This window comes from Ustilaginoidea virens, chromosome 2, assembly GCF_000687475.1.
Source record: "Ustilaginoidea virens chromosome 2, complete sequence".
In the NCBI taxonomy this organism is placed as follows: domain Eukaryota; kingdom Fungi; phylum Ascomycota; class Sordariomycetes; order Hypocreales; family Clavicipitaceae; genus Ustilaginoidea; species Ustilaginoidea virens.
In genome coordinates this window covers 4,473,189-4,489,365 of record NC_057317.1, presented here as the reverse complement: position 1 = coordinate 4,489,365, position 16,177 = coordinate 4,473,189, and the positions used below count along the sequence as shown (strand labels likewise).

The 16,177-nt window shown below is 52.8% G+C and overlaps 4 protein-coding genes across 4 annotated transcripts; 2 read left to right on the top strand and 2 right to left on the bottom strand.

The window, feature by feature from the left end:
• Positions 1 to 733: 733 nt before the first annotated feature.
• Positions 734 to 4,496, bottom strand: UV8b_03001 (uncharacterized protein; the record flags this gene model as incomplete). Its single annotated transcript, XM_043140499.1, has 2 exons — positions 734 to 3,545; positions 3,841 to 4,496. The coding sequence occupies 2 exons, from the start codon at positions 4,494 to 4,496 to the stop codon at positions 734 to 736; spliced, it is 3,468 nt and encodes a 1,155-aa protein (XP_042996433.1).
• Positions 4,497 to 5,839: 1,343 nt separating this feature from the next.
• UV8b_03000 (uncharacterized protein) lies at positions 5,840 to 6,649 on the top strand (the record flags this gene model as incomplete). Its single annotated transcript, XM_043140498.1, has 3 exons — positions 5,840 to 5,853; positions 6,289 to 6,326; positions 6,477 to 6,649. 3 exons carry the CDS (start codon positions 5,840 to 5,842, stop codon positions 6,647 to 6,649), a joined length of 225 nt encoding a protein of 74 aa, XP_042996432.1.
• Positions 6,650 to 6,777: 128 nt separating this feature from the next.
• On the bottom strand, positions 6,778 to 10,105 carry UV8b_02999 (uncharacterized protein; the record flags this gene model as incomplete). Its single annotated transcript, XM_043140497.1, has 8 exons — positions 6,778 to 7,691; positions 7,774 to 8,055; positions 8,121 to 8,234; positions 8,311 to 8,430; positions 8,498 to 9,145; positions 9,204 to 9,459; positions 9,522 to 9,876; positions 9,939 to 10,105. The coding sequence occupies 8 exons, from the start codon at positions 10,103 to 10,105 to the stop codon at positions 6,778 to 6,780; spliced, it is 2,856 nt and encodes a 951-aa protein (XP_042996431.1).
• Positions 10,106 to 11,274: 1,169 nt separating this feature from the next.
• UV8b_02998 (uncharacterized protein) lies at positions 11,275 to 13,341 on the top strand (the record flags this gene model as incomplete). The annotated part of the gene is made up of 7 exons (XM_043140496.1): positions 11,275 to 11,571; positions 11,636 to 12,462; positions 12,541 to 12,770; positions 12,829 to 13,010; positions 13,079 to 13,108; positions 13,177 to 13,250; positions 13,305 to 13,341. The coding sequence occupies 7 exons, from the start codon at positions 11,275 to 11,277 to the stop codon at positions 13,339 to 13,341; spliced, it is 1,677 nt and encodes a 558-aa protein (XP_042996430.1).
• Positions 13,342 to 16,177: the final 2,836 nt, after the last annotated feature.

The following is a 16,177-nucleotide window of genomic DNA, read 5'->3' as shown; positions in this document are numbered from 1 at the left end:
TCGTGTTGCAGGCTCGAGTCCCCTCCCCATAATAAACTTCTCCATCTGGCCTCCAGTTGTCAAAGGATACAATACAGCCCCCAGCCGAGCCATACATATCCCAGCCATACTTGACAGTTATATATTACAACAAAAACATTACCAGGTAGTCCGCCATGCACATGGTCTGATGGCAAACAGCATTGACGGCCCATGTCAGGTTGCGGGCCAGTCAGTTTGACTACCAACTAAGGTCTGCATGATAGCGAAATAGCTTCAGTGACCAGTCTCGGGAGCCCACGCGCAGCAATGCATACTTGAGTGTGAAAGTGTATCATCATAACCCGACTGTCCGAGGGTTCCATGGCCCACGCGTCTTTCAATGCAACGCAAACACCTTGCAGGCTGGTATCACATCAGTCCCCCATGCAACATTGATAGAGCGTACCTCCATAGGGATGCAAGCAAAAACCAGGGGGGAAATGCGAAAGAACGCGGCGAGAAAAAAAAAAAAAGGAAAAGGAAAAGGAAAAGAAAAAGAAAAAGAAAGAAAGAAGTGAAGAGGAAAAAGTTAAAAAGTTTAGGGAAAAAAAAAAAAAAAAAAAAAAAAAAAAAAAAAAAAAAAAAAAAAACTCCAGTCGCTAAATGCAGCACACCTGTTCCCTTCTCCGCCATACATTTTCCCCTGGCCCAACATCTGAGCAAGGCTTCGGCTGCTATTCTCTTTGTAACCCTTTGCGACCATCCGTGGTTATTATTCCGTTCTCGCCAACTCATCGACTTCGTCAAGTCTTCCAGGCGGTGTGAGCTTGGCCTCTTCAAGCATCTTCTGTAGTCGCCGAGTCTCTCGAGCAGCCGTTTCGCGTTCTTCCTGGAGGCTCAAAACCTCAATCTGCGCCTCGTTCATCTTAGCAACGACTTGCTGAATCTCGCTTTCGGCGTCCGCGAGAGCCTTCTCGAGCTCCACGACACGGGCACGGAGAGTCTTAATTTCAACCTCATCCTCAAAGCTCTTCGCTTTAATGGTCTGCGATGAGCGGCCTAACATCGTCGTCGCAGCGACTCCGGCTTTCAAGAGCGAGCCATTGCGGGCGCCAACACCAACGCCGCCGCCGCTGTTGATGCGGCGAAGCTGCTCATTATGGGCCTCCCGGAGTTGGAAAATCTCCTCTTCATGTCGGCCGACGCGATCCTCGGAAGCAGTTTGAGCCACCACGAGCTGCTCCTCAAGCTCGTGCAGCCGTGCTTGAAGCTCAGTGATGCGTTCCGAGTTCATCTTACGGTCCGTATCGCCCCTTGCCACAGTGTCGGCGAGGCGCTTACGCAGCTCAGCGTTGGTCGTCAACTGCTGTTGCACTTGGGCGGCAAGCTGCTCCACACGCTGCGCAGATTCGCTCAGTTGATCCGCCAAGGCCGTTTCTCGTTCCACGTTCCGCGACTCTCCGGCTGACAGCTCATCCACCCGAGTCTGAAGGCTGTCTAGATGCCGCCAGGCAGCCTCTCGTTCCGAGACTGCAGATGCGAGAGATTGTTCGAGGCGCTCGACGGCAAGCCTGGTCTTCGCGTCCGACGCAGCGTCACCCGTGTTAAGTTCCAATCTCTTAATGCGCTCCAATGACTCGGTGTATGCGCTTTGCAATTCCTGATAGGCTTTCTGAAGGGATTCCGATGTGACCGGTGGGGGGCTCGCCGCACCATCAAACGCCATACTCGACCGGGCCAGACATGGGGGGATGAGAATGTCCTTCTCCTGCAGAAGCGATCGAAGGGAGGCGATTTCCTCCTCGGCTCTATCGAGGTCCATCTTGAGGCCGCCCAGACCCTTCTCCACTTGCCACTTTTGTTCCAATGCATCCTCTGCCCGACGTCGCAGCACGTTGATCTCGGTGCGCAGGCTGGAAATCTCTCTGTCGAATCCCGCTTTGCGTGGTTCCAGTATAAGACGTTGGCGTTCTGCTTCGAGGATTCTGATCTTCTTGTTGTTCTCGCGGTTCTGGAACTCCTGTCTTTCGAGGAGGTTTTTCAGCGCACCGTGTAGGGCATCCCGTTGAGCCTCGACATCCTTCAGTCGCTCAGCGAGAGCTTCCCTTGACTCGGACTGGGCGTTCTTGACGCTTGCAGACCGGGACAAGCCCCCAAACGTGGGCGGTGGGCCTCTGGCCTTGAACGATCTGGTAGTCACAGAGTTGGACCTCGTCAAGGCAACGTCTTCCGGGCCCATCGAGTTGCGGAGCGAGGAGTTTTCCTGTTTCAGGGACTGAAGCTGCTGCTGCATCTTGGTTGATTCATACGTCAAGGTGGCGTACGAGGCTGCCTGAGCCTCAAGGCCTTCCACCCTGGCTCGCAACTGAGGGACAACCTCGTCTCGAAGGTTGTCGCGCTCGTTACAAGCTTCTTGGAGTTCACTCTTCAGCCCGGAGAGTAGATCCTCGAAATTTGCCGTGGATTCGCGTTCCTCCGAGAGGCGGCGTCTGAGGTCCTCGCACGATTTCTCCAAGTCTCTCACACGATCATTGGCATCCAGGCTGTTCATGTGTGCGAGGTCCATTTGGGAAGCCTTTTCAGCCAAGTCCTTGATTTGTTGGTCAAGAATCTTCCTTCGAGACCTTTCATCCTGCAGCTTGTTACTCAACTCCAATCGGATAGATGCCTTTTCTTGCTCCGATCGCCTCTGTATCTTTTCGATTTCATCTCTACTTTGATCGTAGTCGCTGACTTTGGTGGAGCTGTAGCCCGAGTCTGAGAAATAGTCGCTTGAACGCTTGCTAGGCGCTTGGGGGTTGTTGACTTGCTCTTGAAGCCTATCTACGAGGTCTTCGAGATCCATTTCACGACGAATGGAAGCAGCCAGCTCGGAGCTGATGGCCTTGAGTTCGTCTTCCATCTCGTCGAGTAACAGAGATGATTCCGCCGTACCAGGTGGTGGGGTCGATAGGAATGATTCGCAGTATCCGATCGGGTTCGATGCGGCAGCATTGGAGTTGCTCGATGATAAATTCGATATGCTGTTTCTTGAAGATGCGAGGACTTCGTTGACGGGTTTGCTAGGCGATAGAGGAGACGGGATGGATGAGAATTCCGTGACAGAAGGCGAGATGTTGGGCCAGCCAAACAAGGTTGCGAATGGCGAAGTCTGGCTTGGAGATCTGGGCAACGGTTTGTTCAGTTGTGGAGATGCCACTAGTTTAGCCGAATCAGGACTGCCAGGCTCCCCATTCGGTTCCAGCTCGCTATCAGAAGGTGGCGTTTCGACAGTGTTGAGTTGTAGATGGGGAGGTGCCGGTTTTGGAGCATGCATGGGAGGTAATGGGAAAGGGCCAAGATGATCTCCGCATAATGATTCTACCCCCTCGGAGTTGCTGTCCTCGGGCGCTTCATCAGAACTCGAGTTCCGAGCAGCACCTTTATCCGGCATCGACGAATCGATTTCTCGAAAAATAAAGTCCTCGTATACAGAAAGCACTTCGGATAGCTCCGCGGAATTTCTATGTTGAGGCTCGACGGCTTGAATGTTGCCAACCGCCGATGTTCTCTTGTGTGGAGATGCGAAGGGAGCGATTGGGGTTCTGCAAGTGGGCATTCCAGTCAGTAGAGACCTAATTGAGATTGTCTTTTTCCAGTGGTGCTTCGGAGCACCACGGTGGCATTGCGAGCTTAGCGTGCCTCTAGTCGAATTGGGCGCATTCCTGAAAGCAGACATGAAACACTTTCGGATGGAAGGCCAAGACGGCCCGGCGAAAGAGATAGAACAACCACCGACGGATAGGAGAAAAAGAAGCGAGAGACATTTACCCGGACAGAGACAAAATCCAAGATGATGGCACATGATTGGGAAAGGTGATGGATACTGGCGGAACTCACTTGCAATAAGGCACTGATGTCCGAAGCGGACGTGGATAGTCGTAAATGGTCGGACTGTCGACAGATGATGGCCTGGCAAACCTCTGATCTGGCCTGGGAAAGAGCTCAGTGTTCAAATGAGGTGCAGTGCCAGTCGAATCGCGCAAGTTTAGAGAAGCGGTCAAGGATAAGGCGGATGGGGCGGGTGAGGACACCGGCTTTCGCTTGATCGGGGTTCTCGAGGTAAGAGAAGGAGGATAGTAAGTTGAGCCACGGGTGGTACCAGACGCAAGGGGAGGTGAAGTCGTGACAGGAGTAGGCGGTGACGTGAAAGAGCCAAGACTGTTCGTCACGCTCTGTCCAGTAGGTAAGGTATGGTGGGTGTGGTGAGTCGTATCAGTGTCAGATGCGGTTTGATTGTAAGTCTTTTCGAACGAGTCAGATTCCTCCTGCTGCTGTTCCTGTTGTTTCAGTTTGCTTTCCTGGGAGTGACGGAGCTGGTGGCATGTAGATGGAGCCTTGTTGTGCCTGGGAGTATCAGACGGAGCCGATGCGGCATCGGCAAAGAGGATGGACTGCTGCTGCTGCTCCTCCTCCTCCTCCTCCTCCTCCTCCTGCTGCTGCTGCTGCTGCTGCTGGAGGGCCGCAGGGCCATGACCCGAAACAAAGGGCGCCATCTTGGGTCTGGATGAAGGGCGTGACAAATAGAGCCGAGCAATAATGTCTTATCGCTGGGTTGTTAAATTGGCCATGAAAAGGGATGTAAGTGGTATCGGTACAGGCCATTCGACGATCAAGAAGGGGGAGAACAAGCCACCACCTTGGACGAAGGGAGCTACCAGCCACTAGGCCTTGGGGTGGATCCAAGCGAGACGACGGCTGACCGGACCACTGACCACTTGGGTTGGACTTGGCGTGCATGGGTTGTGAGCGCCTGTTGGCCCAAAGCAGCTTAGCGGCAGGTACCCAGACGAGACAGGGGAGGCGGCCTGGGCGTCTCCGTTTCTTCCTTGCCGCCGTGTCCAAAAGGGGCCAGACATGCCAACGCGCCCCATTCGACGAGGTGAAGGCAGGTGCATGTTTGTCCCAGCGCCAAAGTACCTGCCGAGTGAAAATGGCTGCGCGCCGGCCTGCCCGAACTCTGACCAGTCGCGAGGCTGTTGTGACAGCTCGAGAGTCGGCAACGCCCATACCAGGCTCTTTCTCCGTAGTGAATGTGGCCATTGGCTCTGTCGCCTTATCCAATTTCTGGTGATTTCGCTGAAGTACGGAGCATTATACGCGGTAAGCTACGGAGCACTCCGTACGTCCAAGAGTTCGAAGCTCTGACGCGAGACCGGGGTTGCGCGCGTAGGGAGGTACCCAGGTACCTGAGCCGGCAGTAACCTTGCAGGGGTCAGCGCGCTAAGGGGGTTTTGGCAAATTTCGTCACGTCGTTAGTCAGTCCATCGCGCCTCCACTTTCCTTGTGACGGACATAATACGGCAAGAGCGCTCGCCGCTCACTCTGTAATTAATTGCCTTGGTAAAGATATCTGGGTGCCAATCTTGTCGAATTAGAGAAATCCGTGGAAATCGTGTAAAAGGTAAGGTGCTATTCAAAAGTTGCTTAGAACTTTGAATTGATTGCTATTTGGGGGTTTCATCGCTGTTTCTCTTTTTTTTTTTTTTTTTTTTTTTTTTTGTTCCCGAGCGGCTGCTGTGCTGTGCTAGTGTGCAGCAGTTGGAGCGTTTTTGCCCCTGTTGGGATTGAAAAGAGAGACCCGCGCAATGACGCTTACTTGCTATGTACTCTGGAGTCTGATGGTTTTGGCAAGTGCTCCGCTATTCCTTGGATATGCACCTGGAGACCATTGGTCAGGATATTGTCCTAGCCTGCCCTGGGCTTCCTTGGCGCTTTCCATCTCCTCCCTCTTTGGATCCTGTGGCGCAGGTACCTGGTTGATCCAGGATTTCCTCTTTTTGGATGCTCCCCGATTCCGGTGCTCTTTAAACTTCATCTCAAATACCGACGTAGCCATATGACAAAGGATCAGTGAGTAAGGTAGAATTTAGGTATCAGTTAGTGCTTCTAGATGCTTCTCATGTGTATAGACCGATGGTTGCGTATATTGGTTGATAGATCAGGTATTCGGGTACGGTTTTGCGGGGGTGTGATGTTACACGTACCGGTACGTAAACTGGGCACGGATTGGATCATGCTCTTAATTAGGATGCAGTGATTTGTGAGAACTGCGCGCTTGTGGTCTGGCCAATGGAAAGCCCAAGAGGCGGCTATAACGACAACATCGAAGCACCCAAGCAGACAAGTTGGCGCCCTTGATTGACACAAGCTCGCCAAGACCCGGTCTACAGACTGCCTTTGCTCCCTGGCAAACTTGGTACATAATGTAGATGGCATATCCTCCCTCCTTGAATCCTTCGTGGGGGTTGGCGGCTGACCCCCTTTTACCTGAGCGCCGACAAACAGCCAGCCGTGCTGTGCTGTGCTGCGACTTTGCGACAAACGTAAGTGTCCGTCCGCTTGCCCGGGTTGACTGACCATATGCCGTACAAGACACCGTCTGGTTGGCACTCGCTTGCAGCGTCTTGTCAATCGGCTTCTAGCCCCGTGCCTTCAAAGCAGAGTACGTGACACAGTTCTGATGGTTTCAGCAGCCTTTTGCTGTTTTGCCGCCGTGTCCATAGGGAGGTACGGACTATGCTATGCTGTACGGCTTGGCTTCACCATGGATGCCCTCGTCACGACCGACCAATACATGAATTCACGCAAGCACAATGTCCCTCCTCTCATCACCCATCCCCCGCTACATCGTCCCATCGCTTTGTAACCGCAGAAGCTGGCTGGTCCCAGGGTGCCGAGTGTGCCATGTCTGCCAAGATCCCAACCGAGAACCAGCACCAAGCAGAGCACCTGGACGCCCAACCAACAACCTACCGGGAACTTGGGCCTGAATCGTCACAGAACCAGCTTCCCCTTGGGTAGCAGGGCCCAGTAGCCACCGCACGAGCACTTGCGTTGCTGACCGAGAACAAACGTGTAGCCCGGACGGCTTCCAAACACGTCTTCCATGACTGAAGCACACCGTGCGCATCTTCTCCATCTGGCGCCTCCAGATCCGCTTCGTAGCTCCACCTTCTTGAACATGTCTACATAGACGCCCTTGGCTCTCCTGGCCGCCAGGCTCCTCTTATCCTCTTGTACGCCCAGCAGTTCAAAATCCGCAAAGAAAAGCTTTGCCGGATCGGCAACTTTGCGCAAAGCCGGAACGTCTTTGGCAAACAGCTTCTTGACGACCGGAAGAAAAAAGGGCGGCAGGGAGCTGCAGAGCAGCATGGCCACCTCAAACTGGATCTGCGTCGTCTTAAGGGCAACATCCAGGTGCTTCCCCTGCGGCGCCTTCGCCTGGCTCTTGACCATTTGCGGTAGGTAAGTTGCGTAAGCTTGTCTGATGTCCTGGCCGAGTACGTTCAACAGCTTCTCCATCTCGGCGACCTTGATGACGCTTGTTGATGTAACTCTTTGCATCCTTTGGTATGCCTGCTGGAGCTGCGGGTTGATGGCCTTGCCACCTGCGGGCGAATCCCCCGATGCTTGCTCTTTGTAGAACTCCATCGCTTTGTTGCTGATGGCTTCAAGCAGCGCCACCCTGCGACATACTGCCGATAAGAAACTGCGGCTCGAAGACGCGAGCAGCAAGTGTAACGATACATCGTTTCTCTCCTGAAGATACCCATTCAGCTCGGAAAATCGCTGCGGAACCACGCGTTGCGTGAACTCTTCATCGTTCATGAGCTCAAACAGACAATCGACCAGCCAAGACAGGAGCTCCACCGACCACTTTGCGCAGCCTGCCAAAGCATCCACAACCTCTGTTTCATGTTCCAGTCAGCACCCAGCACTGTGTCCGTCCAAGCCCCATGGACTCCGCCTCGATCAATCAAATTCGCTTACCATGTTCATCGAGTGGGCTCATCTTTTCTCGAATGTTGATCGGCGTGTTGCTTGCAAGAGTGATGAGTATCACGACATTTCGGAGGTTCAAATTCAGCCTTGCAAACTTGCTCTGGAAAGATCTCGGCCGAGTTTCGCCCCTGAAGCCCAAACTAGCCATTATACTGAGACAGGACTGCAATGATGAGTTTCTCATAAGTGCGTCGTGGTGCATCTCATCCGAGTAGTCGACTTGAATCTTGAGTATGCGAACGAGTTCGCTGACCCAATCTAGAACGAATCCTGCTTTCAATTTTAGTGTCATTGTCCCGGACATGGGCGTAATCCCAGGAACGTCCAATTCATACTCTTCTTGGTCGCCATTGGCTGAACAACTGCGAGGAGGTCGTCATAGTTGCTCTGATACCATATTGTTGATGCAGCAGTGATGGTGATGGACGCGATTGTAGCCGAGTAGTTCTCTAGATCATTTGTTAGAGGGGATGGGCTATCCTGGTTGGTTATAAGCTTCAATGCGCATAGCTTGCGTCACCTTACCGTCTTGAATAGAGCTTCCCAAATCGCCCAGAGAATACTGGAGCTGGTTCCACTTGACCTTTCCGTCGTCCCCAACTTGTATCATCGAACAGCAAGTGGGCGATAACGCGGCTTGCAGGCCTACTTGACGTTAAAGGCTATCGCACATTTTATAAATCAAAATCCATCCTACAAGGCGTATGCTTACAAGGTCCCTCGTCGGAAAATGACCATCCAGCCTGCCGCATGGTCATTATTCTAGCGACGTCGTGATTCCCGCAAATCTCTTCAAATGTGTCTCTATCACGATACTCAATCGAGCCGTCAGACATTGCCAAGATTACTGTTTTACCGAAGTGAATAACTTCGACACCAATGACAGTCTTGTTGACGACGATAGGTTCCAGCTTCTTCAGTTTCGTGATATTTGGGGGCTCTGACGAGATGCTTCTCCGGTTGCCGAGTTGCTCGAATGCGGGGTCAAGGCTCTGCTTGGATTCGACAACTTCCCATCGATCCAAAATAGTTTGAGCTTCTTGATAAGTCTCGCTCTCGCTTCTCGATCTCAGCGTTAATATCAGAGGGGTAGCTGTGCTGGGTCCGGCATTGTCCGCGATGGCAGGCAAGACCTTGATGAAGGATAGTTTGGAGATGGAAGCATCCACATTGATGTCGTTGGGTCCGCCGTAGAGCCAGTTAGCTGAAGCGACATGTGTCTCAACAATTGCTGGGCTTAATCGGGCATTTTGAGGCAATGCGTTCTTTTCCGACGATGACCCAGGACCCGCCCACTGAATCTCGATTCTCAGGAGTCGCAGTTGGCTGGAAGATGTTGCAATGGCAGCAAGCAGGTATTCTGGGTGAGGTTAGTGTGGGTATTTCAACACGTTGTAATGGATGGGAAGGGCGCCTACTCTTGTCAGATGAGAAGGCAGCATGTGTAACCAGCTCGTCGGAAGCGTTGACGCTCTCAAGCTCCATCGCGGTCTCTTCCATCCTGTTGTTGTTTTGCGACCAGTACATCTTCAGCGTGCCCGCCATTGTGACACAAAATAAGGCACTTTTGGCAGAGTGTGGATGACACGGACCGAGGGTATATACGAGGGAGCTCTCATAATGATAACTGTGGCCTTGCTTGTTGGCAGGGCCGTACATGAGGTGAAAGGGTTTCTTGGTCGGTCAGCCACGTGAAGGACGCAACTCAACCGGGCGCGTGGCACAAACACTCTCACCTGCGGGTTTGGTGGTGCTGTGGGAAGCCAGAAGCAGCCTACGATTCCATGGCAATCATCAATGGAATCAGCATCCCACTTCCTAGTGATGAAGGGATGATTCAGCGAGATGGCAAAGCTCACGATGGCGACTCTGCCAGCGGCATCCACAACGGCCAGCTCTGGACTGTTTGTCGTGCTCCATTCCAAGTGCACAAGGGGAACGGTGGAAGTGCCTTTGACGAGGTCGCAAGTGGTGGGTTCACTGAGACCCCATGCTCCGCTGTCAGGATGGCTTCTCAAAAACCGGAGCTCAAGGTTCTGCCGATCAGGAGTCAGCGAAGCGATGGTGCCAGATCTTGACCAGGCTACGGCCCTGAGTCATGTCAGTGAGCATACGACGGAGGGAACAGAGCAAAAGCTGATGAGAACCCATACTGGCAGCACCCCCGATTTCTGACATCGTCCAGCCGTTGTTGCAGCGGTTGGCCCCGGGACCTAACGGGAAGTTGCAAAGGAACATCATCTCCGAAAAGTTCATCGACGTTGTTGAGGTCCACCGGCAATGCATTGTCCAAAATCAAAGGCATCTTTTCGGCCGTCATGACAGCGGTGTTGGTCTGCGAAAGGTATAGACAGTGACACAATGCGGCTGGCAAACCGACATGAAGGGGCATAAAATATCGTGCCGAGGAAACGCACGACTAGTGAAAGATTCAAGCTGCACCTAGGGTTTTGGAGCAATATTCGTGTGGCCCTTTTCCCTTGGACACGTTTTGGGTTGAAATGACGCCAGACTGTCCAGCCCAAGGGTCTGTCTGGCACCTTCTTCACGACTCGTCGACGACTTGTCGTTGAGAAGGAAGGTAACAAGTGACTGACTGACTGACTTAGGTACCTGCGGTACGGAGTACTGCGTAGCATGTACCTGCCCAACAGAACCAGGGCTTGTTAGACCAATGGGAGGGGTTAAGTATACGTCGCGCAAGCGAAAAGGCTGCGGCAAAATCTCGGCATGTCTGAAAGTCCATGTGGGGCTGGACTGGAAGAGCGGCCCGGAGCCGTAGTAGTTCCAGCACAAAGAGGAGACATTTTGGACCGTTTGAAAAGTACAAAGAGCAAATTACCCGCAGACTCGACTGCGAGTTTTCAGTTTGCTTTCAAAAACACTCTGTAGCTTAGTGAACGATGCTGGAAATGAAGTGCAGTCCGGAGCTCTCTTTGTCGGCAGTTGAAAAGGAAGGGCACGCCTTGTGCTGCCTCGTGCGGAGCACTTGAGGTTGGTGCTGTTAGGCAAGCGATGATGCCTTCCAAAGCTCCTTTGTGGTGTTGAGGTTACACAGTGCACCACAAGGTAGGACCCCGCAAGGGTCGGCTGGTTTGATGCACGTACTGTGTATGAGATACCTGCCAAGTACCTACCTACCTAATAGCAACCCTGGATGAACCAAGGTACCTACCTCGTGTGCAAGGGTGTATCTCCATTTTGTACTGAGCTCCCAAGCGCACAGTGCTGACAACCGCTCTCATTTCCAAGTTCATCAGCACGTGATTACTGACACCGGGAATATTCCCGGCCTTCTTGGCAGGATCCCTTGCCTTTTGTCGTTGGCAAATATCCAGAAAACAGGCAAGCCCAGCTCTGCGACTTCGAGTCTGACCTCTGGGCCCACACATGCAGCAGGAAAAAGCATAGGGCCGCTCGGTTTGCGACAGATCAACATTTAGTGTGAGACTACTCCAGATCTTGTCAAGACGGTCGTGCCGTTGCGCCATGAAGCTGGTCGCTGGCTTGCTACGGATCGGTGCCAAAGATTGTCGCGGCCCCAAGTTCGTGGCCGGCCGCTCGGCTGCATTGCGCTTCGCATCCACGTCTGCGAGAGCAACCACCTCAACTTGGAAAGCAAAATATGTAGCCGTCGGGCTGGTGGTTGGGGCGGCCCTGGGATCTACAATTTTCACATCTTCGTCTGACGGGCGATGGAACGGCAAAGTCCCCAGGTGGCAGGTTGCTCATGCCGCTCAGCACGGCTCAACTCGCAAGTATGCTGACAAGAAGACCATGCTCAAGGTTTGTTGTACTCGATTCTGCTTAGATGAGAGACGGATACCTAAGATCCCCTTCCCCTTCTCAGGCAGTTGACGAAATCCGTACATTGCTGGGAGAAGACGCAGTTAGCCTGGAGGACTCGGACATTGAAGAGCACAGTTTCTCCGAATGGTCTACATCCAATACCGAAGAGAAGCCTGTTGCCATTGTCCGGCCACAGTCAACCGAACAAGTGTCTGCCATTGCAAGGGTTTGCACAAAGTACAAGGTGCCAATGGTTCCTTACGGCGCCGGTTCGAGCGTCGAAGGCAATTTCAGCTCCCCCTACTCAGGCATTTGCATCGACCTGTCGAGCATGGACAAGATCTTGGCATTCCACCCCGAAGACTTGGACGTGGTGGTTCAGCCTGGGGTGAACTGGACCCAGCTGAATAACGACATCCGAGATTCCGGCCTATTCTTCCCTCTGGACCCAAGCCCCACTGCCCTCGTTGGAGGCATGGTAGCAACCAACTGCAGCGGTACAAACGCGACCAGATATGGCACCATGAAGGACTATGTCGTGAACTTGACGGTGGTTCTGGCGGACGGTTCGGTTATCAAGACCCGCAACCGCCCTCGCAAAACGTCGGCAGGATACAACCTGAACGGCCTCTTTACTGGCTCGGAGGGGACTCTGGGCATCATTACGGAGATTACTCTCAAACTAGTCACCATACCTGCTTGCCATAGCGTTGCCACAGTCACGTTCTCGAGTATAAGACAAGCCACCAGCGCCGCATCCCATATAATTCGGTCCGGGGTACCGGTGGCTGCCCTGGAGCTCATGGATGAAGTACAAATGCAAATCATCAACAAGAACGGAGGCTCTGGAGGCCGGATGTGGCCGGAATCCCCCACGCTATTTATCAAGTAAGGGCGCCGAGAGGCACAACGGGGTTGCCGGGGCATTCTAATCACAACTCTCGGCTAATGGTTATGCCTGTACAGATTCTCTGGGACTGACGGCACGGTAAAGGACAACATCAAGTCTGTCCAGGCGATGGTGAAGTCATTCGATTGTAGATCCTTCGAATTCGCGAGCACCCGCGAGCAAATGGAGTCCCTGTGGTCGGCTAGGAAACAAGCCCTCTGGTCGTCACTAGCGGTAAAACCAGCAGGGACCAAAGTTTGGTCCACCGATGTTGCCGTGCCGATTTCGCGCCTGGCCGAGCTGGTTGGCAAGTTGAGACCCTCACCAGTTGATAACTTGAAGATGCGTGGCTGATGGCGTACCAGAACTTTCCAGAGAAAGAGCCGGCAAGCTTGGTTTGTTCAGCAGCTTGCTCGGCCATGTTGGTGACGGAAACTTTCACCAGATGATCATGTACAACCCAGACGCTCCGCAAGAGAAGACGGCGGTTGCCGAGTGCGTGCATATGATGGTGAGGGATGCGCTAGCCATGGAAGGCACCGTTTCGGTGAGCTCAGCCCGCGGGGACCTGATGAGTATCCTTTTCCTCAATGTGCTGATGATCTGGTGTGAAAGGGTGAGCACGGAATCGGACTCGGGAAGAAGGCAAGTAGGATTGGTTTGACTGAATTCGACGTGTGCAAGAGACGGCTCCATCTAACCGGGCACTCTAGCACTATTTGGCCGAGGAGTTGGATGGGCCTACCCTCGGGGTCATGAAGGCGTTGAAAGACACGCTTGATCCGCAGTAAGCAACCTGCATGTGCTCACTGACGAGCGGATCTCGCTGACAGGGCTACAGCTGGTTGCTAAATCCTGGCAAAATGTTCGACGAATGAGGGCTAAATCATCAACATGAACGGAATGCCTCTTTGCATCCTTGGTGAAGGAGCATGACGGTTGAAGGAGCGTTGCAGGATCTTTCATCGCGATTTGCTTTATGCGCATATGAAACAGGACTTATGGAGAGCTACATTTACTCTCAAGAATGAGAATCACCAGCGGAGCCATCTGGGGGTTTGGAATTTTTGGAAAGCTACGTATAATTGGGAAAACAGGAATTACCAAGGGGGTGATCACATCAGTGCCGGGAGTTTTGTCGCCTTGGGTTTCTCGCTTGGCAGATGGCGTAGCAGATGCAAGACGACAAGGTGGGATGGCGGCAAATCCTGCTTTCTTAGCCCTGGAGGCATCATCACCACCATCCTTCTTCCCGACGATAATCTCGAGTTACAGCATGCACATTGCCTCCAAGAAGTCTACAACGAGCGTCCCTGGAGGCAATGTGCATGTTATAACTGAGATCATCGCCGGGAAGAATGTATTGCCCAGCTCCATACCACGGCACTTTCATAATACTCACACTGCAAAGTGGCTGCCTCTCTGGACTGCTGCGTTGAACTCCAAGACGCATCCAACTTCAAGTCGAACGATGCTTTGGTCAAGCCCAACGGCACAAACCTCCACGTGAGTATGCGCCGGAGGGGTTCTCGTCGTCTTCAACCAAGACCAGTCGGGCAATCGGGCAATTGACAACAAGCTTTGATTGTCCTTGCAGTTGGATTGGGTAGCCTCGCCGCGCAGGCTATCTGATATATTGGAACGTGCAGTCGGCGACACACAACCGTTGAAGTTGGTGACTTGTCCATACGGTTCTGGCTGCCGATCCGCCGCTTGATCAACTTCAAGGACGTCCTGGCTGTGCGTCGTAGCAGTGGTTTTGTGCGCCACCTCTAAGCCTCTTTCTTCCCTTGTATCCTTGTCTCAAAACTCTTCCTCGGACACGAGGAGGGTAGTGACGCGGGAGCGAGGTGAAATGCCCCCAACATGCATACCATCTTGACGTGCACGTTTTCAATCACAGGAATCGTGTCCAGTCTCGCACCCTGTCCTTTTTCGGGTGAGAATCAGTGTGAGATGAATCTACTCGCTGAAAGGCAGCCTCCCGGTTCTGAGGAGCCAAGTGGCATGACAGATAAACAGTCACAGTCACAAGTGTCGGCTGCTGAACGAGAAGGGTGGCGGAGACGCAGTTGCTGGTTGGCTTCTTATCCGAGCTTGGTCTGTTCTTACCTGGCGATGCCCAATCTCAGCTGCCAAATCTCAGACCAGTGAACGAATCACACGGCTCATCTTGTCGAGGCATAAATGAAAACTAACACGTCAACAGGAGTGCTCCTGAGACTCGAGCTTCTTCGCTTTTCACGCGGAACGGTATGAAGTCGGACTCGCCTCAATCAATGGATTCGCGGCACCGTGTCGCTCACTTGATCGCTGTACCGTGATGTTCCCCGGTCACCTGCCTCCCATAAATAGGGAGCGTTGTGTCACTCGGCGGGCAAAGCTGGACACGCAGGCCTCGACAGAATGCGTTCCGGCCCAGGCTGCATTTAGGTACGGAGTATCCGTAGATGGGCAGAAAGACAGTTCATATGTGTCTCGGTTCCTAAAATGAAAGCGGGACACGATGAATGGTTGGAACCAAGGAAAAGCTTTCAGAGTTGGGTCTTGTTGCCGTGTCCTTGCCAGACAAATGGCCCGAGTAAGGAGAAGAATGCCAGCTTGTGCGACCGCCGACACAGCATTGGCTAGCCGCGATTCTTGGTCACAAAATGCTGCATGGATTTAGATCAGAGTCTGTGCGAGCAACCACGTGTAGGAGTGGACTTCGCGGGCCGTGAGTCGTGACCACACACGTTATGTCATCTCTCATTTCGAGCGAGCGAAACCCCTGTTTTCACAGCCTGGCGCTGTATCGAACCGTCCGTCATGTATGCGTACATTGAAGTTCGTAGTCCGTAGTGCGTAGTACGTACGTCCGTAGTCCAGGTCTTTTCCAAGAGGTAGGGTTCGTGGGTTCACAACAACCCCTTTGTTTTCTCCCTTTTCAAAAGAAGTTGCCCCTTGCCGCCACGTCGCTCAAGTAACATTATGCCTCATTTCATGTTTAGGCAGTTATAACTTGCGATGGATACTCCCTCCCTGCGGTTGTCTCACCACCCACATCACCAATCCGCTCTTGACTACCTCGTAGATGCGAATTGCCTGCCTAGGTAGGTGTCTAGCGGCTGGGTCGATAGACTGCTCCTTGTTGGCCATATGAAAAGCCAATGAGCAGAAATATTGCAGAATGCGGTGCCTGTGTCGCAGTGGAAGCGAAATACAGAGTTCACAAAAGGTGTCGTGGCCTGCACCCTGGATCTTCAGACTTCTCGTGCTGAGTATCTTGATTGCGGCGGTATCAACCAAGCAACGGACTCATTCCACTGCCACGTGTGCAGACGTCAACATGATCAAGGCCAAATACGTCTCTTCTTTCGTGGCAACAGTGCTTTCCATTGTGCCAACAGGTACAACGTGTGGAAGGAGAATGCGCAAAAGGAGTAGAGGGCTTATTGTATTGAGGGGACGTCTGCCGAGGTAGACCGACTCCACAGCACAACAGCGCTTCCATGTCCATGATGGAACCTAATGAAAGTCAAATCATCGACTGTATTAGTCGTACTGTTAACCGATGTCGGCACAGAACTTTGCTGTACACAGATGGAGTACACAGATGGAAGATGGACTGGATTTCGCACCCGACCTGACAAATAAGTGAGAGGTATTGCCCCCGTCTCACGAGGGCGGTCCCTTTCTTTTCGGCATCGTTAGCTAAGTTAAAGTAGTAGTCTC